Source organism: Lissotriton vulgaris, chromosome 3_1 (genome assembly GCF_964263255.1).
Source record: "Lissotriton vulgaris chromosome 3_1, aLisVul1.2, whole genome shotgun sequence".
In the NCBI taxonomy this organism is placed as follows: Eukaryota; Metazoa; Chordata; class Amphibia; order Caudata; family Salamandridae; genus Lissotriton; species Lissotriton vulgaris.
Genome location: NC_141689.1, coordinates 480,257,966 through 480,280,991, shown reverse-complemented (window position 1 = coordinate 480,280,991; position 23,026 = coordinate 480,257,966). Strand labels below are relative to the sequence as shown.

General features: G+C 46.7%; 1 protein-coding gene across 1 annotated transcript in view; it reads left to right on the top strand.

Annotated features, from left to right (window-relative positions):
* The first annotated feature begins 1,624 nt into the window (after positions 1-1,624).
* Positions 1,625-23,026, top strand: part of CD180 (CD180 molecule) — a 134,629-nt gene continuing 113,227 nt past the window's right edge. The window contains exon 1 of the mRNA XM_086963490.1: positions 1,625-1,822. Coding sequence (XP_086819616.1) covers positions 1,625-1,822 — 198 coding nt within the window. The remainder of the gene's footprint in view (positions 1,823-23,026) is intronic.

Here is a 23,026-nt window from a genome sequence, read left to right as displayed (position 1 = left end):
TGCCTGGACATTTTAAATCTGGAATGGCTGTGGGTGTCACAAAGAGAGATGTGAAGGCACTGTCATGGGTCATCCTTTACCGGTGTACGTGCCGCACTTTGTGGAATTATTGTTGATGCGTACTCACACACAAAATTTGACAAACAGCCGCCTGACCCAGCATGAACAGACCAAACTGGTGGCTGAAAATGTAACTTCAAAAAGATGCTCTGTTTTGAATCCTGCCACCCTGTTGCCTTTCCTGAAATTGATAATGATGAAAATTAAATGGATCATGACTGTCTTGATGCCACTGAACTGTACACCACGCCAAGACCTGATATACAAGATGAGCCACTACCTGAATATAATTTTGCAATGTTTGTGGATGGCTCATGTTTGCAAGACCATGAAGGAAATTTACGAGCTGCTTATGCAATCTGTACAATTTCAGGAGTTGTAGAAGCTTTGCGGCTCCAGGGAGACATTTCAGCACAAGTGGCGGAATTGATTTCTCTTACTAGACCAGCAGAGAGTGACCATTTTCACTAATATTACGGCTTTGGTATTGCTCATAATTTCGGACAGTTATGGTCCCAGAGGGGGTTTCTGACCTTCTTGTGCTCGCAAGTTTGGAATGGGGAGCAAGTCTGAAAACTCCTTGAATTATTGCAGATGCCTGCACAAATTGTTGTTGTTCAGTGTGCAGCACAATGTAGGAGGATGATTATGTGACCGGAAGTAATAGATATGCAAACGAAGTTGCGAGATACTGTGCTTACAATGCTTGTACCTTGAATGTAGAGTATACGAGCGAAGGAACAGACAAAACCAACTACAACCTTTTGTTAACTACAGTTGATACTTGGGTGGAAGTCAAGAGGTTGCAGGAAGAAGTGTCAGAGGTAGAACAGCGGCGTTGGGTAACAGCAGTTTGTGTCAAGAGAGATGAGGATGAGATTTGGGTTTCAAGAAATGGGAGGCCAGTGTTGCCTATCAGTCTTTTACCCCTGATGGCCAGGCATTATCTTGGTCCTACTCATGAGAGAAGGGGCGTGATGGTCTGGTTGTTTAGGCAGACTTGGTTCAATCCAAGGTTTAGGTTGATGGCTGAAGCAGTGTGCCACAGATGTGTTGTGTGTCAACAGAATAATGTGGGGAAAAGGACTGCAGTAATTCTGAGTCACATAGGGAGGTCAGGTGGTCCTTTCAACAGGATATATTTGGACTACATTGAGATGCCTGTGTGCAATGGATTGAGGTGTGTTTTGGTTGCTATGTGTACCTTTTCCTGATGGGTTGAGGCATACCCCACAAGAAGGAATAACAGCCTTACAGTAGCAAAGCTTTTTTTTGAGGGAGTTAACACCCAGACTTGGCATCGCAACTTTTTTGGAATCTGACAAAGGTATGCAGTTCAACAATGAAATTCTGAGGATGCTGTGTTCTGCTTTACAAGTTGATCAGAGACTGCATTGTAGCTACTTACCTGACGCTTTAGGTCTGGTGGAGCAGGTCAATTGGACTTTGAAATCCAGGCTTTCAAAAGTATATGTTTCTATGTCTTTAAAACGGCCGGATGCTTTGCAGCTTGTGTTCATGAGTCTCCATAGCATACACGATCATAGGACAGTATTGTCTGCCCATGAGACCAGCTGTGCCTGCAAATGCTCTTGTGAACATTACTGATGATCTGATAGTTGATTACTGCAAAAGACTTGCTGATATGGTGTATTATGTGTCTCAGATTGAAGCCATCACAACCTTGCCTCACCAGGAGCAGTGCCATGACCTCAGCCCCAGTGACTGGCTCCTGGTGAAAAAGCACATCCGCCTCGCTGGCGTGGGCCATTCCTGGTGATCCTTCTTACCACTGTGAAGTGCGGAGTTCGTCTCTCCAACTGGGTCCATGCTACCCACACTCGTTGAGTTCTGTGTCCCCTTGATGATATAACAGTACCTCTCCCAGAAGCACCAGTGGTGGTCGATAGACCAAGGAAGCAGGTTAGTCAAGCTGTCGGGGACCAGCAAGAATCTGAAACAGCACTTGTTCAGTCTGAGGTGGTCCTGTGAGAGTTGGTTGCCGAAGCTGCAAATTAAGAGGCTAGTCCTGTGGCTGTAACAAAGCCAGACTCACACCCTGATGAAGGGCCTAGTGCTGTAAAACTGCATGTAGCTGCAGGAGAACATTGACTGAGAAGACAGCAGAGGGGGAGACTACTAGAATGTGATCCCAGCCATCCCTAAGGATACTGAGAATTCCAATCTGAGTGATGGAGAAAGAGAAAGGACTACACTCAGAAGGTCAAAGCGGGCAAGCATGCCCTGTTGGTGGTACTCTTCCCCTGAATGGCTTACTTCCTTGCAAATGATAGGGAGAACAAGTTCTGGGAATTCTGGAATCATTGTAAAAATTCAACTGAAACTTGATCTTTAGGTTAATCTTACTCTTGAACCAATGAGTTCTTTGTTCCGCTTGATAAACTTAAACACTTTATTTTGAAACTGATTGTCAATGAGCAGAAACCGTTTCTTATTAGAGGCATTGTAAATTGTAAATATCAATCAATCAGGGGTTTATATAGCATGCTACTCACCCGTGAGGGTCTCAAGGCGCTGGGGGAGAGCTCTGGATCAGGCCAAGAGCCAGGTCTTGAGGTCCTTCCTGAAGGTATGCAGGCTTGGAGAGCGTCTGATTTTAATGGGGAGCTTGTTCCTGGTCTTGGCTCTGATGTAGGAGAAGGCTACTGCAAGGAAGAAAGAAGAGACACAGGCCCGAGGCAGCTGAAGGAAAAAAAGGTTGTCCTTTAGAAGAACGCAGAGTAAGGCTAAGGAAGACTCACGTAGATCTTTATACTTAATTTTGTTTCATATCCTTTGAACTTGGTTTTGCTGCTTGCATAGGTGGAAACCATAAGACTATGCAGCTGCTACGCTCCTCCTAATGGTTTAGAATCCAACGAAGAAATGGAAGCCAATTTTAATGCTAACAGATGTAGATGGATCATAACAGGTACATTAATAGTTGTATTAATCATAGTATTTACAGGGTTATATCCAGCTATATATGTCAGTAGAAATCAGGTCTACTAATGCCCCTACTGCATCACATTCTGCTGATAGTAACCTGCAATTGTGTGGGGCTAAGAAACTGCACACAGATCTATCAAGGGGACATTTTTCTTCAAACACTTGTTTAAGATTGCATTATGAATACATTGACACTATGATTGTGAGAGATTGCCAGGTTTGTACCCAGTTGGCTGCTTCTGTTGCAGTGGGTATAACTTACCACCATCTTCCTTTGGCATATGGAATTTCTTGTAGTCTTCTACCAAGCCTATTTTATTGACATGGTAGTTTGAATTATAACTTAGTCCGTTCAGAAGTCCCTATGTTCAAATACTTGAATAGGAGTCCTTATTTCAAAGGTGCAGAGATTGCAGGCAAATATTGTGTGGCTCCTAAGTCCCTGGCCACTGCATACGGACATAGACATAATTCTGCCTGTTCCATGTCAGACATGGAGAAGAAATTCTTGAATTTAGGGGAAGACAGAAGAAGTGATCTAGAGTCGCAATCTGTAAATGATAAAGGGGCATATGTAGGAAGCCGTTTGCGATTCGCAAACGCCGGAAATCGCAGAATTTTGCCGTTTGCGAATCGCAAACAGCGAAGGAATCGCAAAAATTGTGATTCCTTATTTTGCTCAAGCATTTAAGAAATCACAATTTTGGGATACCTTAAATGCTATGTAGGGGTGCCTCACAAATTGCGATTTTTGCTTAAGGAATTGCAAAATACCACCTACTCCAAGTAGATGGTATTTTGCGATTTCCTGTCAAAATGCATTTTTTTTTAATTCAAAGTGCCATGTGGCGCACAAACATGCCCTTAGGGCATGTCTGTGCGCCACATGTACTTACAGGCACATTCCAGGGGTGCAACAGGTGTCCTTTGGACACCCTGGCACCCTCGGAATTGCGATTCTCGAATTGCGATTTTCTCATAGAAAATCGCAATTTGAGAATGTATCTCTATTCATTCCTATGGGCCTCTTGGCCCATAGTAATGAATGGGACACTCATTCCTTAATTACGATTCGCAATTTGCTAATCGCAATTAAGGAATTTTAGAGATTCACAAAAAAATTGTGATTTATTACCTACATTCCATTTTGCAATTCTCAAATAGCGATTCCTTAAAAATCGCTATTTGAGAATCGCAAAATGGAAATTACCTACATATGCCCCAAAGTTCTTAAGTGACGCCGCAGGTGGAGCAGTGAAGAAACTGAAAATTAGGTGAAGGGAAGTTTTCCGGCCTTGACCTTGGATTGGCAACGTAAGGGAAAGCTGTGTTTACACATACATCAGATTTATATAGACCTGTTATTTTTAGGTTAGAGCAAATGTGAACATGTTTTCAAGGCGACAGGGAAGAATTACCTTTTCTTGGAGAGTCACGATCTTGTGATTCCTGGAATGTATTTTATTTGTGGACAGTATGCATATTTTAAATTACCCCATGGATGGCATGGTGTATGTTACTTTGCCATAGTGTTTCCAAAGATCTACCATGTTGAACCTTTTAATTATCCTGTATGGGAAACTAAATCTAGAACTAGATGAGTTGTTAGTGCAGCTGATTTGGCAGGAGATATTTTTGGCACCATAATCCCACCTGTAGCTGTCTATCTGAATGATTTGAAAATTAGAAAGCAGTTTACAATAATGGATAAATTGGCAACTAGTACTGCAAATTCTTTATTGCTTTTAAATACCTAGATGGTTGTGATAAGGTCCATGGTCTATGGAATAACAAAATCAACTTGCGTTAGACCTTTTACTCCCAAAAGAGGGCAGCGTCTGCAGGATGTTAAAAGTTAAGCAATGCTGTACTTATATCCTAGGCGAAAGTCAGGATCTGGAGAAATATATTCAGAACATATCTGGACTGACAAATTATTTGAAAGAGTTAAGAGCGACAAGAACTTGGGAAGCCATTGGGAATAGATTTTCTATGTAAGCAAATAGTTTAAAAAATTGGGAAGTGGGATTCTGTCCGCCATCTTGAAACCCCTTTTAATAATTGCTCCTTGTGCAATATTCCTTTTCATGATCCTTAAGGGATACAACAATGCACAGGTTAGATGGGGGAGTGAAAAGGAAGGGAGCAGATGTAGTTAGAGGAGAGTCAGGGTAAATATTATGATGACATGAAACTTCTGGAGGATTCTAGAGGAAATATGCTCAAGACTGAAATGTTTTAAATGGTCTGATTGATAACATCAGATTGTAATCTATGATGGCTTGATTTGCCATCAGAGGGAGGACTACAGCAGTGTATTTGTGGCTCCATTTTCATGTGTGACTAGGCCACTTAAATGTTTACTCATGGCCTTATGTATTCGTGCAACTTCACATTATTAATGTAATGTAGTGCATTTGATTAGTTAGAAAAAGTGCATTTACTTAGTAATCTCGACATTTATATGAATGTAAATATTAATGTTTTTCCTAACAATAACAACAAATTACAGTTCTCACATATATGTGCATTGGTGCAGTTTGAATAATATAGTTAATTCTTATATATTCACGTACTAATGCGAGTAATACTTAGCATTTATTTTATGACTTAAAATGTTATTCATTTGAATAGTAATCTGCATCCATATTGCACCCATATATGTATCCGTAATCATGCATTCGTATATGTATCTGTACTCATGCATTTAAAATATGTATTGATATGCTTGCCGGGAAACAACCTTTACAACGCAGTCATCACATTGCACTACATTTACAACGCAGTCATTACATCGCAACATCCTTTACAACGCAAGTCACAACACCGCAACCATTACATTGCCTGTCACTACAATGCATTACACTACAACGCATGTCACTACAACGCAGGCATTACATTGCATGTCATTACAATGCATACCATTACAACGCATACTACCCCTGATCTCTCCAACACTTACCCTACTGTTGCACCCCATGGAGTTAGAATAGTGATTTTTACCCTTACACTATCCAACACCTACCCTACGGTTGCACCCCCTGGAGTTAGAATAGTTATTTTTACCCCTACACTATCCAACACTTACCTTAAATGCAATGTTATGGCATGCGTTGTAATGGTATGTGTTGTAAAGTAATAATGCGATGTAATGGAATGTGTTGTAAATGTAGTTGTAAAAAATTTGTTGTAATGGTATGCAATGTAAATGTACGCGTTGTAATGGATGTTGCAGTGTGAAAACTGTGTTGTAAAGGCATGTGTTGTAAATGTATGCATTGTAATGTCATACATTCATACTTTGTGTACAACAAGGGGGGAAGAGGGATCTATATGGATCCTGAGGGCCGAATTACCACTCAAGGGGAGAGTGGAAGGTCCAGACCGCAGCAATAGGCCCTCAGATAACTGGTACCAAGGAGGGGGCTGGGTTGTTCCTGGTTTAGAAAATACAGGTCAAAGGAGAGTGGATCTGTGTAGGGGGTTAAAGGGTAACCCGCCTATGGGTATCCATTTTGTTGGATATATTGGCCTCACACACCCTTGCAGGTGTCATGCTTCATCATTTGAACCGATTCAGAAAAGGGGGTGGTGATGAACAGTGTCTGAATTAAGCAGACCACTCTTACCCAGTCCAAAGATCAGGGCTTGATCCATCACCGTTATTTATCTCACTGCACCATCCCAGCTCAGAACCTGGCTATATGCAAATCAGTCTGTCCCTGGCCCAGTGCATCATGGGAACAGGGCAGACTAAACTACCAAGCCAATTCTTCACCAGAAAGGAGACAAGCTACCGGGGACCGGTTTCTGGCATTTCAGCCGTCTTCGGCCCGGCTTGCTTGAATCCTGATGGTGCAGTGAGAAAGGGACTCATGTCTGAGTATACCCTGCCACACCTATAGTGGCCAAAATCGATTCAGAAAAGGGGGTGGTGATGAACAGAGTGTCTGAATTAAGCAGACCACTCTTACCCAGTCCAAAGATCAGGGCTTGATCCATCACCGTTATTTATCTCACTGCACCATCCCAGCTCAGAACCTGGCTATATGCAAATCAGTCTGTCCCTGGCCCAGTGCATCATGGGAACAGGGCAGACTAAACTACCAAGCCAATTCTTCATCAGAAAGGAGACAAGCTACCGGGGACCGGTTTCTGGCATTTCAGCCGTCTTCGGCCCGGCTTGCTTGAATCCTGATGGTGCAGTGAGAAAGGGACTCATGTCTGAGTATACCCTGCCACACCTATAGTGGCCAAAATCGATTCAGAAAAGGGGGTGGTGATGAACAGAGTGTCTGAATTAAGCAGACCACTCTTACCCAGTCCAAAGATCAGGGCTTGATCCATCACCGTTATTTATCTCACTGCACCATCCCAGCTCAGAACCTGGCTATATGCAAATCAGTCTGTCCCTAGCCCAGTGCATCATGGGAACAGGGCAGACTAAACTACCAAGCCAATTCTTCACCAGAAAGGAGACAAGCTACCGGGGACCGGTTTCTGGCATTTCAGCCGTCTTCGGCCCGGCTTGCTTGAATCCTGATGGTGCAGTGAGAAAGGGACTCATGTCTGAGTATACCCTGCCACACCTATAGTGTCCAAAATCGATTCAGAAAAGGGGGTGGTGATGAACAGAGTGTCTGAATTAAGCAGACCACTCATACCCAGTCCAAAGATCAGGGCTTGATCCATCACCGTTATTTATCTCACTGCACCATCCCAGCTCAGAACCTGGCTATATGCAAATCAGTCTGTCCCTGGCCCAGTGCATCATGGGAACAGGGCAGACTAAACTACCAAGCCAATTCTTCACCAGAAAGGAGACAAGCTACCGGGGACCGGTTTCTGGCATTTCAGCCGTCTTCGGCCCGGCTTGCTTGAATCCTGATGGTGCAGTGAGAAAGGGACTCATGTCTGAGTATACCCTGCCACACCTATAGTGGCCAAAATCGATTCAGAAAAGGGGGTGGTGATGAACAGAGTGTCTGAATTAAGCAGACCACTCTTACCCAGTCCAAAGATCAGGGCTTGATCCATCACCGTTATTTATCTCACTGCACCATCCCAGCTCAGAACCTGGCTATATGCAAATCAGTCTGTCCCTGGCCCAGTGCATCATGGGAACAGGGCAGACTAAACTACCAAGCCAATTCTTCACCAGAAAGGAGACAAGCTACCGGGGACCGGTTTCTGGCATTTCAGCCGTCTTCGGCCCGGCTTGCTTGAATGCTGATGGTGCAGTGAGAAAGGGACTCATGTCTGAGTATACCCTGCCACACCTATAGTGGCCAAAATCGATTCAGAAAAGGGGGTGGTGATGAACAGAGTGTCTGAATTAAGCAGACCACTCTTACCCAGTCCAAAGATCAGGGCTTGATCCATCACCGTTATTTATCTCACTGCACCATCCCAGCTCAGAACCTGGCTATATGCAAATCAGTCTGTCCCTGGCCCAGTGCATCATGGGAACAGGGCAGACTAAACTACCAAGGCAATTCTTCACCAGAAAGGAGACAAGCTACCGGGGACCGGTTTCTGGCATTTCAGCCGTCTTCGGCCCGGCTTGCTTGAATCCTGATGGTGCAGTGAGAAAGGGACTCATGTCTGAGTATACCCTGCCACACCTATAGTGGCCAAAATCGATTCAGAAAAGGGGGTGGTGATGAACAGAGTGTCTGAATTAAGCAGACCACTCTTACCCAGTCCAAAGATCAGGGCTTGATCCACCACCGTTATTTATCTCACTGCACCATCCCAGCTCAGAACCTGGCTATATGCAAATCAGTCTGTCCCTGGCCCAGTGCATCATGGGAACAGGGCAGACTAAACTACCAAGGCAATTCTTCACCAGAAAGGAGACAAGCTACCGGGGACCGGTTTCTGGCATTTCAGCCGTCTTCGGCCCGGCTTGCTTGAATCCTGATGGTGCAGTGAGAAAGGGACTCATGTCTGAGTATACCCTGCCACACCTATAGTGGCCAAAATCGATTCAGAAAAGGGGGTGGTGATGAACAGAGTGTCTGAATTAAGCAGACCACTCTTACCCAGTCCAAAGATCAGGGCTTGATCCATCACCGTTATTTATGTCACTGCACCATCCCAGCTCAGAACCTGGCTATATGCAAATCAGTCTGTCCCTGGCCCACTGCATCATGGGAACATTGCAGACTAAACTACCAAGCCAATTCTTCACCAGAAAGGAGACAAGCTACCGGGGACCGGTTTCTGGCATTTCAGCCGTCTTCGGCCCGGCTTGCTTGAATCCTGATGGTGCAGTGAGAAAGGGACTCATGTCTGAGTATACCCTGCCACACCTATAGTGGCCAAAATCGATTCAGAAAAGGGGGTGGTGATGAACAGAGTGTCTGAATTAAGCAGACCACTCTTACCCAGTCCAAAGATCAGGGCTTGATCCATCACCGTTATTTATCTCACTGCACCATCCCAGCTCAGAACCTGGCTATATGCAAATCAGTCTGTCCCTGGCCCAGTGCATCATGGGAACAGGGCAGACTAAACTACCAAGCCAATTCTTCACCAGAAAGGAGACAAGCTACCGGGGACCGGTTTCTGGCATTTCAGCCGTCTTCGGCCCGGCTTGCTTGAATCCTGATGGTGCAGTGAGAAAGGGACTCATGTCTGAGTATACCCTGCCACACCTATAGTGGCCAAAATCGATTCAGAAAAGGGGGTGTGATGAACAGAGTGTCTGAATTAAGCAGACCACTCTTACCCAGTCCAAAGATCAGGGCTTGATCCATCACCGTTATTTATCTCACTGCACCATCCCAGCTCAGAACCTGGCTATATGCAAATCAGTCTGTCCCTGGCCCAGTGCATCATGGGAACAGGGCAGACTAAACTACCAAGCCAATTCTTCACCAGAAAGGAGACAAGCTACCGGGGACCGGTTTCTGGCATTTCAGCCGTCTTCGGCCTGGCTTGCTTGAATCCTGATGGTGCAGTGAGAAAGGGACTCATGTCTGAGTATACCCTGCCACACCTATAGTGGCCAAAATCGATTCAGAAAAGGGGGTGGTGATGAACAGAGTGTCTGAATTAAGCAGACCACTCTTACCCAGTCCAAAGATCAGGGCTTGATCCATCACCGTTATTTATCTCACTGCACCATCCCAGCTCAGAACCTGGCTATATGCAATTCAGTCTGTCCCTGGCCCAGTGCATCATGGGAACAGGGCAGACTAAACTACCAAGCCAATTCTTCACCAGAAAGGAGACAAGCTACCGGGGACCGGTTTCTGGCATTTCAGCCGTCTTCGGCCCGGCTTGCTTGAATCCTGATGGTGCAGTGAGAAAGGGACTCATGTCTGAGTATACCCTGCCACACCTATAGTGGCCAAAATCGATTCAGAAAAGGGGGTGGTGATGAACAGAGTGTCTGAATTAAGCAGACCACTCTTACCCAGTCCAAAGATCAGGGCTTGATCCATCACCGTTATTTATCTCACTGCACCATCCCAGCTCAGAACCTGGCTATATGCAAATCAGTCTGTCCCTGGCCCAGTGCATCATGGGAACAGGGCAGACTAAACTACCAAGCCAATTCTTCACCAGAAAGGAGACAAGCTACCGGGGACCGGTTTCTGGCATTTCAGCCGTCTTCGGCCCGGCTTGCTTGAATCCTGATGGTGCAGTGAGAAAGGGACTCATGTCTGAGTATACCCTGCCACACCTATAGTGGCCAAAATCGATTCAGAAAAGGGGGTGGTGATGAACAGAGTGTCTGAATTAAGCAGACCACTCTTACCCAGTCCAAAGATCAGGGCTTGATCCATCACCGTTATTTATCTCACTGCACCATCCCAGCTCAGAACCTGGCTATATGCAAATCAGTCTGTCCCTGGCCCAGTGCATCATGGGAACAGGGCAGACTAAACTACCAAGCCAATTCTTCACCAGAAAGGAGACAAGCTACCGGGGACCGGTTTCTGGCATTTCAGCCGTCTTCGGCCCGGCTTGCTTGAATCCTGATGGTGCAGTGAGAAAGGGACTCATGTCTGAGTATACCCTGCCACACCTATAGTGGCCAAAATCGATTCAGAAAAGGGGGTGGTGATGAACAGAGTGTCTGAATTAAGCAGACCACTCTTACCCAGTCCAAAGATCAGGGCTTGATCCATCACCGTTATTTATCTCACTGCACCATCCCAGCTCAGAACCTGGCTATATGCAAATCAGTCTGTCCCTGGCCCAGTGCATCATGGGAACAGGGCAGACTAAACTACCAAGCCAATTCTTCACCAGAAAGGAGACAAGCTACCGGGGACCGGTTTCTGGCATTTCAGCCGTCTTCGGCCCGGCTTGCTTGAATCCTGATGATGCAGTGAGAAAGGGACTCATGTCTGAGTATACCCTGCCACACCTATAGTGGCCAAAATCGATTCAGAAAAGGGGGTGGTGATGAACAGAGTGTCTGAATTAAGCAGACCACTCTTACCCAGTCCAAAGATCAGGGCTTGATCCATCACCGTTATTTATCTCACTGCACCATCCCAGCTCAGAACCTGGCTATATGCAAATCAGTCTGTCCCTGGCCCAGTGCATCATGGGAACAGGGCAGACTAAACTACCAAGCCAATTCTTCACCAGAAAGGAGACAAACTACCGGGGACCGGTTTCTGGCATTTCAGCCGTCTTCGGCCCGGCTTGCTTGAATCCTGATGGTGCAGTGAGAAAGGGACTCATGTCTGAGTATACCCTGCCACAATTATAGTGGTCAAAATCGATTCAGAAAAGGGGGTGGTGATGAACAGAGTGTCTGAATTAAGCAGACCACTCTTACCCAGTCCAAAGATCAGGGCTTGATCCATCACCGTTATTTATCTCACTGCACCATCCCAGCTCAGAACCTGGCTATATGCAAATCAGTCTGTCCCTGGTCCAGTGCATCATGGGAACAGGGCAGACTAAACTACCAAGCCAATTCTTCACCAGAAAGGAGACAAGCTACCGGGGACCGGTTTCTGGCATTTCAGCCGTCTTCGGCCCGGCTTGCTTGAATCCTGATGGTGCAGTGAGAAAGGGACTCATGTCTGAGTATACCCTGCCACACCTATAGTGGCCAAAATCGATTCAGAAAAGGGGGTGGTGATGAACAGAGTGTCTGAATTAAGCAGACCACTCTTACCCAGTCCAAAGATCAGGGCTTGATCCATCACCGTTATTTATCTCACTGCACCATCCCAGCTCAGAACATGGCTATATGCAAATCAGTCTGTCCCTGGCCCAGTGCATCATGGGAACAGGGCAGACTAAACTACCAAGCCAATTCTTCACCAGAAAGGAGACAAGCTACCGGGGACCGGTTTCTGGCATTTCAGCCGTCTTCGGCCCGGCTTGCTTGAATCCTGATGGTGCAGTGAGAAAGGGACTCATGTCTGAGTATACCCTGCCACACCTATAGTGGCCAAAATCGATTCAGAAAAGGGGGTGTGATGAACATAGTGTCTGAATTAAGCAGACCACTCTTACCCAGTCCAAAGATCAGGGCTTGATCCATCACCGTTATTTATCTCACTGCACCATCCCAGCTCAGAACCTGGCTATATGCAAATCAGTCTGTCCCTGGCCCAGTGCATCATGGGAACAGGGCAGACTAAACTACCAAGCCAATTCTTCACCAGAAAGGAGACAAGCTACCGGGGACCGGTTTCTGGCATTTCAGCCGTCTTCGGCCCGGCTTGCTTGAATCCTGATGGTGCAGTGAGAAAGGGACTCATGTCTGAGTATACCCTGCCACACCTATAGTGGCCAAAATCGATTCAGAAAAGGGGGTGGTGATGAACAGAGTGTCTGAAATAAGCAGACCACTCTTACCCAGTCCAAAGATCAGGGCTTGATCCATCACCGTTATTTATCTCACTGCACCATCCCAGCTCAGAACCTGGCTATATGCAATTCAGTCTGTCCCTGGCCCAGTGCATCATGGGAACAGGGCAGACTAAACTACCAAGCCAATTCTTCACCAGAAAGGAGACAAGCTACCGGGGACCGGTTTCTGGCATTTCAGCCGTCTTCGGCCCGGCTTGCTTGAATCCTGATGGTGCAGTGAGAAAGGGACTCATGTCTGAGTATACCCTGCCACACCTATAGTGGCCAAAATCGATTCAGAAAAGGGGGTGGTGATGAACAGAGTGTCTGAATTAAGCAGACCACTCTTACCCAGTCCAAAGATCAGGGCTTGATCCATCACCGTTATTTATCTCACTGCACCATCCCAGCTCAGAACCTGGCTATATGCAAATCAGTCTGTCCCTGGCCCAGTGCATCATGGGAACAGGGCAGACTAAACTACCAAGCCAATTCTTCACCAGAAAGGAGACAAGCTACCGGGGACCGGTTTCTGGCATTTCAGCCGTCTTCGGCCCGGCTTGCTTGAATCCTGATGGTGCAGTGAGAAAGGGACTCATGTCTGAGTATACCCTGCCACACCTATAGTGGCCAAAATCGATTCAGAAAAGGGGGTGGTGATGAACAGAGTGTCTGAATTAAGCAGACCACTCTTACCCAGTCCAAAGATCAGGGCTTGATCCATCACCGTTATTTATCTCACTGCACCATCCCAGCTCAGAACCTGGCTATATGCAAATCAGTCTGTCCCTGGCCCAGTGCATCATGGGAACAGGGCAGACTAAACTACCAAGCCAATTCTTCACCAGAAAGGAGACAAGCTACCGGGGACCGGTTTCTGGCATTTCAGCCGTATTCGGCCCGGCTTGCTTGAATCCTGATGGTGCAGTGAGAAAGGGACTCATGTCTGAGTATACCCTGCCACACCTATAGTGGCCAAAATCGATTCAGAAAAGGGGGTGGTGATGAACAGAGTGTCTGAATTAAGCAGACCACTCTTACCCAGTCCAAAGATCAGGGCTTGATCCATCACCGTTATTTATCTCACTGCACCATCCCAGCTCAGAACCTGGCTATATGCAAATCAGTCTGTCCCTGGCCCAGTGCATCATGGGAACAGGGCAGACTAAACTACCAAGCCAATTCTTCACCAGAAAGGAGACAAGCTACCGGGGACCGGTTTCTGGCATTTCAGCCGTCTTCGGCCCGGCTTGCTTGAATCCTGATGATGCAGTGAGAAAGGGACTCATGTCTGAGTATACCCTGCCACACCTATAGTGGCCAAAATGGATTCAGAAAAGGGGGTGGTGATGAACAGAGTGTCTGAATTAAGCAGACCACTCTTACCCAGTCCAAAGATCAGGGCTTGATCCATCACCGTTATTTATCTCACTGCACCATCCCAGCTCAGAACCTGGCTATATGCAAATCAGTCTGTCCCTGGCCCAGTGCATCATGGGAACAGGGCAGACTAAACTACCAAGCCAATTCTTCACCAGAAAGGAGACAAGCTACCGGGGACCGGTTTCTGGCATTTCAGCCGTCTTCGGCCCGGCTTGCTTGAATCCTGATGATGCAGTGAGAAAGGGACTCATGTCTGAGTATACCCTGCCACACCTATAGTGGCCAAAATCGATTCAGAAAAGGGGGTGGTGATGAACAGAGTGTCTGAATTAAGCAGACCACTCTTACCCAGTCCAAAGATCAGGGCTTGATCCATCACCGTTATTTATCTCACTGCACCATCCCAGCTCAGAACCTGGCTATATGCAAATCAGTCTGTCCCTGGCCCAGTGCATCATGGGAACAGGGCAGACTAAACTACCAAGCCAATTCTTCACCAGAAAGGAGACAAACTACCGGGGACCGGTTTCTGGCATTTCAGCCGTCTTCGGCCCGGCTTGCTTGAATCCTGATGGTGCAGTGAGAAAGGGACTCATGTCTGAGTATACCCTGCCACAATTATAGTGGTCAAAATCGATTCAGAAAAGGGGGTGGTGATGAACAGAGTGTCTGAATTAAGCAGACCACTCTTACCCAGTCCAAAGATCAGGGCTTGATCCATCACCGTTATTTATCTCACTGCACCATCCCAGCTCAGAACCTGGCTATATGCAAATCAGTCTGTCCCTGGTCCAGTGCATCATGGGAACAGGGCAGACTAAACTACCAAGCCAATTCTTCACCAGAAAGGAGACAAGCTACCGGGGACCGGTTTCTGGCATTTCAGCCGTCTTCGGCCCGGCTTGCTTGAATCCTGATGGTGCAGTGAGAAAGGGACTCATGTCTGAGTATACCCTGCCACACCTATAGTGGCCAAAATCGATTCAGAAAAGGGGGTGGTGATGAACAGAGTGTCTGAATTAAGCAGACCACTCTTACCCAGTCCAAAGATCAGGGCTTGATCCATCACCGTTATTTATCTCACTGCACCATCCCAGCTCAGAACATGGCTATATGCAAATCAGTCTGTCCCTGGCCCAGTGCATCATGGGAACAGGGCAGACTAAACTACCAAGCCAATTCTTCACCAGAAAGGAGACAAGCTACCGGGGACCGGTTTCTGGCATTTCAGCCGTCTTCGGCCCGGCTTGCTTGAATCCTGATGGTGCAGTGAGAAAGGGACTCATGTCTGAGTATACCCTGCCACACCTATAGTAGCCAAAATCGATTCAGAAAAGGGGGTGTGATGAACATAGTGTCTGAATTAAGCAGACCACTCTTACCCAGTCCAAAGATCAGGGCTTGATCCATCACCGTTATTTATCTCACTGCACCATCCCAGCTCAGAACCTGGCTATATGCAAATCAGTCTGTCCCTGGCCCAGTGCATCATGGGAACAGGGCAGACTAAACTACCAAGCCAATTCTTCACCAGAAAGGAGACAAGCTACCGGGGACCGGTTTCTGGCATTTCAGCCGTCTTCGGCCCGGCTTGCTTGAATCCTGATGGTGCAGTGAGAAAGGGACTCATGTCTGAGTATACCCTGCCACACCTATAGTGGCCAAAATCGATTCAGAAAAGGGGGTGGTGATGAACAGAGTGTCTGAAATAAGCAGACCACTCTTACCCAGTCCAAAGATCAGGGCTTGATCCATCACCGTTATTTATCTCACTGCACCATCCCAGCTCAGAACCTGGCTATATGCAATTCAGTCTGTCCCTGGCCCAGTGCATCATGGGAACAGGGCAGACTAAACTACCAAGCCAATTCTTCACCAGAAAGGAGACAAGCTACCGGGGACCGGTTTCTGGCATTTCAGCCGTCTTCGGCCCGGCTTGCTTGAATCCTGATGGTGCAGTGAGAAAGGGACTCATGTCTGAGTATACCCTGCCACACCTATAGTGGCCAAAATCGATTCAGAAAAGGGGGTGGTGATGAACAGAGTGTCTGAATTAAGCAGACCACTCTTACCCAGTCCAAAGATCAGGGCTTGATCCATCACCGTTATTTATCTCACTGCACCATCCCAGCTCAGAACCTGGCTATATGCAAATCAGTCTGTCCCTGGCCCAGTGCATCATGGGAACAGGGCAGACTAAACTACCAAGCCAATTCTTCACCAGAAAGGAGACAAGCTACCGGGGACCGGTTTCTGGCATTTCAGCCGTCTTCGGCCCGGCTTGCTTGAATCCTGATGGTGCAGTGAGAAAGGGACTCATGTCTGAGTATACCCTGCCACACCTATAGTGGCCAAAATCGATTCAGAAAAGGGGGTGGTGATGAACAGAGTGTCTGAATTAAGCAGACCACTCTTACCCAGTCCAAAGATCAGGGCTTGATCCATCACCGTTATTTATCTCACTGCACCATCCCAGCTCAGAACCTGGCTATATGCAAATCAGTCTGTCCCTGGCCCAGTGCATCATGGGAACAGGGCAGACTAAACTACCAAGCCAATTCTTCACCAGAAAGGAGACAAGCTACCGGGGACCGGTTTCTGGCATTTCAGCCGTCTTCGGCCCGGCTTGCTTGAATCCTGATGGTGCAGTGAGAAAGGGACTCATGTCTGAGTATACCCTGCCACACCTATAGTGGCCAAAATCGATTCAGAAAAGGGGGTGGTGATGAACAGAGTGTCTGAATTAAGCAGACCACTCTTACCCAGTCCAAAGATCAGGGCTTGATCCATCACCGTTATTTATCTCACTGCACCATCCCAGCTCAGAACCTGGCTATATGCAAATCAGTCTGTCCCTGGCCCAGTGCATCATGGGAACAGGGCAGACTAAACTACCAAGCCAATTCTTCACCAGAAAGGAGACAAGCTACCGGGGACTGGTTTCTGGCATTTCAGCCGTCTTCGGCCCGGCTTGCTTGAATCCTGATGGTGCAGTGAGAAAGGGACTCATGTCTGAGTATACCCTGCCACACCTATAGTGGCCAAAATCGATTCAGAAAAGGGGGTGGTGATGAACAGAGTGTCTGAATTAAGCAGACCACTCTTACCCAGTCCAAAGATCAGGGCTTGATCCATCACCGTTATTTATCTCACTGCACCATCCCAGCTCAGAACCTGGCTATATGCAAATCAGTCTGTCCCTGGCCCAGTGCATCATGGGAACAGGGCAGACTAAACTACCAAGCCAATTCTTCACCAGAAAGGAGACAAGCTACCGGGGACCGGTTTCTGGCATTTCAGCCGTCTTCGGCCCGGCTTGCTTGAATCCTGATGGTGCAGTGAGAAAGGGACTCATGTCTGAGTATACCCTGCCACACCTATAGTGGCCAAAATCGATTCAGAAAAGGGGGTGGTGATGAACAGAGTGTCTGAATTAAGCAGACCACTCTTACCCAGTCCAAAGATCAGGGCTTGATCCATCACCGTTATTTATCTCACTGCACCATCCCAGCTCAGAACCTGGCTATATGCAAATCAGTCTGTCCCTGGCCCAGTGCATCATGGGAACAGGGCAGACTAAACTACCAAGCCAATTCTTCACCAGAAAGGAGACAAGCTACCGGGGACCGGTTTCTGGCATTTCAGCCGTCTTCGGCCCGGCTTGCTTGAATCCTGATGGTGCAGTGAGAAAGGGACTCATGTCTGAGTATACCCTGCCACACCTATAGTGGCCAAAATCGATTCAGAAAAGGGGGTGGTGATGAACAGAGTGTCTGAATTAAGCAGACCACTCTTACCCAGTCCAAAGATCAGGGCTTGATCCATCACCGTTATTTATCTCACTGCACCATCCCAGCTCAGAACCTGGCTATATGCAAATCAGTCTGTCCCTGGCCCAGTGCATCATGGGAACAGGGCAGACTAAACTACCAAGCCAATTCTTCACCAGAAAGGAGACAAGCTACCGGGGACCGGTTTCTGGCATTTCAGCCGTCTTCGGCCTGGCTTGCTTGAATCCTGATGGTGCAGTGAGAAAGGGACTCATGTCTGACCATGGATTCAAGCAAACCGGGCCGAAGACGGCTGTAATGCCAGAAACCGTTCCCCGGGAGCTTGTTTCCTTCCCAGTGTAAGAATTGGCTTTTGTAGTTTGATTTGCCCTGTTCCCATCATGCACTGGGACAGGAACAGACTAATTTGCATACAGCCAGGTTCTGAAACTGGGATGGTGCAGTGAGCTAAAAAACGGTGTTGGATCTAGCCCTGATCTCTTGACTGGGTGAGAGCTTTCTGCTTAATTCAGAGACTCTGTCCCTCACCACCCCTTGTTGTAAATATTTTTGTCCACCCTAAGCGTGGAAGGGTATTCTCAGATGTGAGACCCTTGCTCATTGCACCATCAGGATTCAAGCAAACCGGGCCGAAGACGGCTGTAATGCCAGAAACCGGTCCCCGGGAGCTTGTTTCCTTCCCAGTGTAAGAATGAGCTTTTGTAGTTTGGTTTGCCCTGTTCCCATCATGCACTGGGACAGGAACAGACTAATTTGCATACAGCCAGGTTCTGAAACTGGGATGGTGCAGTGAGCTAAAAAACGGTTTTGGATCTAGCCCTGATCTCTTGACTGGGTGAGAGTTTCTGCTTAATTCAGAGACTCTGTCCCTCACCACCCCTTGTTGTAAATATCATCATTTGAACCGGCACTGTCACCGAGTATCCTCTAGACGCGAGTCGCATCCCCGACTTGCGCCTCAGCACCACACTGAGGGTGCACCCGCGGTACGGCCATTGAAGCCCGACCCTAAAATTCCGTATTCCACTAGCCCATTGAGGTTTAAAGTGCGGGAAATCACACAGAAACGGAAAACTAGATTATCAATAGTTATTAACTTCATACTTACATTTGGATCCTAACAAGGACCTCATTGCTTGGCAACCCCCGGGCTTTTTACATTCAGGCATAATTTATTTCTAAGTCCTGATGATGATCCCATTTATTTAACTGAGCAATAGGGATCGAAACGTCGACACCCATGAGTGGGGATACATTTACGATATTGTCAAAAAGATTGTGTATGTTCCACTCCAGGCGATACTGTCATTACTTTCTAATTTACTCACAGTGCCCTGTTTTGCTCCTTTCTTTTGCCTGAAGAACACCCCTTTCACTCTACTATCATTCTTTCTTCCTCCTTTTTTGGTACGGCACAGGCTTGTGTCATGCTATTGTTTGCAATAATATAAATGTATATTTGACATTGTTTCTTGGAAATAAATTCCTCGCCCGGCTGGGCAAGGAAACCTCAACGTATAGTATTCCATTGTGTCCTATACTGTATTGTGATGACTTTGAATGAGCTAAGAACCTTTGTTTTCTATAATGCTTCATCATGGGCAATGCTCCTCGTTGGGTGGGCGGTGCAACACCCAACGGGCAACACCTAAAAGAGGGGCTCTTTAACTGAGATCTTTTAATCCAACTGCCCTTAGGGTGAAGTGCGGGTGAGGGGCCAGAAGCGATTGTAGACGGTATGTGAACTTAAAATAGCGCAGGGGTACCAGAAGGAACTTTATTCGGGTGGTCCCATGTGCTAACTAAAAACAACAATTAGCCTAGGAGACTTGGAAAGTAATGTTTTCCGTGCTCAAGACTGTGCTAATAGGTGAGAATTGTGGTCGACATGTTTCTCGCAAGGGTTAATTTACCCGCGATTCTTCAGGACCTATACAGAACAATACTCATTGTCTACAGTATGGCTGATCTTTCTAAGTATCAGTGCTTATGTGTATATATGAGAATTAAAGTACCTTCATCTACATTGCTCTATGCCTAGAGGTCACAAGTTAAATGTAGCAGCAGTGTCTGGCGGGATGAACATCGGTGAGTCAAGCCTCTAAAGCTAAGGTTCATGCTCCCGTGTCCTGCTTTGGACGCCTACCCCTCTCCGCCAGTACCGATCACTTCTGGCCCCTCACCCGCACTTCACCCTAAGGGCAATTGGATTAAAAGATCTCCGTTAAAGAGCCCCTCTTTGAGGTGTTGCCCAACGAGGAGCATTGCCCATGATGAAGCATGACACCTGCAAGGGTGTGTGAGGCCAATATATCCAACAAAAGGGATACCCATAAGCGGGTTACCCTTTAACCCCCTACACAGATCCACTCTCCTTTGACCTGTATTTTCTAAACCAGGAACAACCCAGCCCCCTCCTTGGTACCATACATTCATACTTGCCACACTAAATTGACCAAAGGACTTAAGCATTTGGGTTTTGCAATATATAAGCTTCAATGTGAACATTTGCTTTGGATGCCATGTTTTCTCTCCTCTGCAGGTGCAGTCATATCATCTAATGAATAAAGAAGGCATATTGTGTGAACGAGATAGTGGGGTTCGGAAGGAGTATTTTTGGCAAGAATAAGAACCCTTAAAAAATGGAGGACTACTGTCTATGCAGAATGGGGGAGATGGGAGGAATCCAAGGATGTTCTAATGTGCGGACCAAAGGAAAGAAGTTTTGAATGTAGTTGCCAAGATTTATTGTTTGAAGGTGGAAAATAATGAGACATGTGATATCAAATTCTCGAAGGTTCTTTTATAGGTATAATTGACACAGTTTGGTTTTATTCAGATCCGTTTTAGACTTTGAGAGGTACAGGCCTCTTTGCGAAATCTCTGTTGTTTGGCTTCATGTTACACAATATTCTTTCCCTTTAGAGAACTTCTACAGAGGTTCTGCTATGCTGACACCTTCCCTGACTTAAATAGGATGTTCCTGCTCTCTAGTTTACAATACAGTTTAATAGATTTTCTTAGACAACCTCATGTATTGGCAGTAGGATCGAAACTTTCAATCTAATTATCTTTGTATTACATCTACAGAATTCCTCATTTTCTTTCTGTTATTAACGATACATTTTGCCCAACGTTTTGGAATTCCATTTGTGATTTTTTATTTTCATACTGTGTTCTGCAACTGATTTATATCAGCTTGGGTTTTTAATCCCATCTTCCAACTCAGAGTTTTACTGTGTGGTCAAATGGACTGTGATTATGAAATTGTAATTGAGCCTAACTCCTTCTATTTCTCAGGCACCTACAAACTTCCATTGCAGAGGGCAAGAAAGTAGGAGCCCAAATTTGATGCGTTAGCAATAACGTCACAGGACTCCACATTGCAGTCCTTCAGCTTTATCAGAAGAACCGCAGCTGCACGACGCATCCTCGACATGGAATCTTGCAATGCTCTGCAGACCAGGATTTAGGATTCTTTTTTCATCTGGCCTAACTTGGTCCCTGTTTCCGGCCTACACTCCATCGTGGTCAGCCTGAACTTGTGACTTCGTCTCACTCTGGCGCGACCAGATAGCCACAGTTGACGCTTTGTGCTTTTAGGCACTCTTTTAACTTAAATATTTAAAAATTGCATGTTTCTGGGTCTGTAGATTGAGTATTTGGGCGTTTTGCTAGCAAAGAAATGTGTTTAATTAACTCTAATTTTCTAAATTGTTGCAGCATTTTTTTTGTGTTGAGTTTTCACTTTAGTACTGTTTCAAATGCTGCATACATACTTTATTTACTCTAAGATAGACCTGACTGCTTTGTGGAGAAGTGTGGCTCAGGGGTTAGAGGCGGCAGACCTGGAACTTGAGTTCGGCCCGGGACCAGGGTTCAATTCCCCGCCTCGGCGGGTCTTGGACTCAAAAATTCCACGGACTCGTTAATTCTCGCTCCGGTGCCTTCTCAACTCACGGGTTTACACTCTGCGACTCTGTGCAATAGCTTGCTTAATCTCCACAACGGCCCCTCGTGGTGGGATGCCTGGCTTTCACCTTGTGGATACCCTGCCAGGGTTATCTCACAGGGGAATACCAGGACGGGTTCCCTAAGCAAGCGCTGAGATGCCCCAGGGTAAGTCGTGCGCTATATAAGTTTCATTCGTTTCATTTCATTTGTGCCAAACTACCAGATGGTTAAGCACAGGTGAAATTGAGGTTTGCTTGTGTTCCACTCTGACAGATTCTAGTTGAAGCTCGAGTAGAGTTTTACCCCCCTCAACCAGTAACTCCATTTCTAACTGCCTGTATGTGCATCAATGACAATTTCAGACCAATCTTGAATCAAGGAATGGGACAGTCACATGTAGGCTAAGGCCTAAGACATGATGTGATGCTCCCTAAACTGTACAATGTTGCTTCTTACAGTGGCATGCATATGCTCTACAGATCTGATACCTGGCATGGTGGATAGGTGGCCGCATGCACCTTGACAGCCACATGGCCAATGTGTAGCATGGAAGGTCAGATTTCCGCACAGTGGCAAACTTCTGTGTACCATGCCGCACGTGGCCTAGTTATAGTATGCCATGAGCATAGAGTATGTTGTCGTGCCTTGCAGCTCCACCAGCTGACTGATAGATTGGCATTTCTGCTTAGGCTGTAGGTTTCATCCTGCTGCTTTGGCTTGAATGTCTCTAGGCCAGGCGCGCAACACCCATTGGGCTCAAGGGGCTTCAGGCCCCCCCCCGCATCGTGTGTGTCAGCCCGGGCTGACACGTCTTCGCGGGCTGGCGAGCATCTAATTGCACCCGAGTACTTAACCGATCTTTAAAAGATCATTAATTGTAAATGAGGCTTTTGTTGTGTTCACCCATTCTTACAGCCACTCTGTCTGTGGTTGGAAGAATTAGCCCCCCTGAAATATTTTTCGGCCCCCGCACCAGCCCCCCCCCCACATTCACCCCCACCCCCACGAAATTTGGCTCTAGTTGCCCGCCTGCTCTAGGCATTTAATCAATTACATAA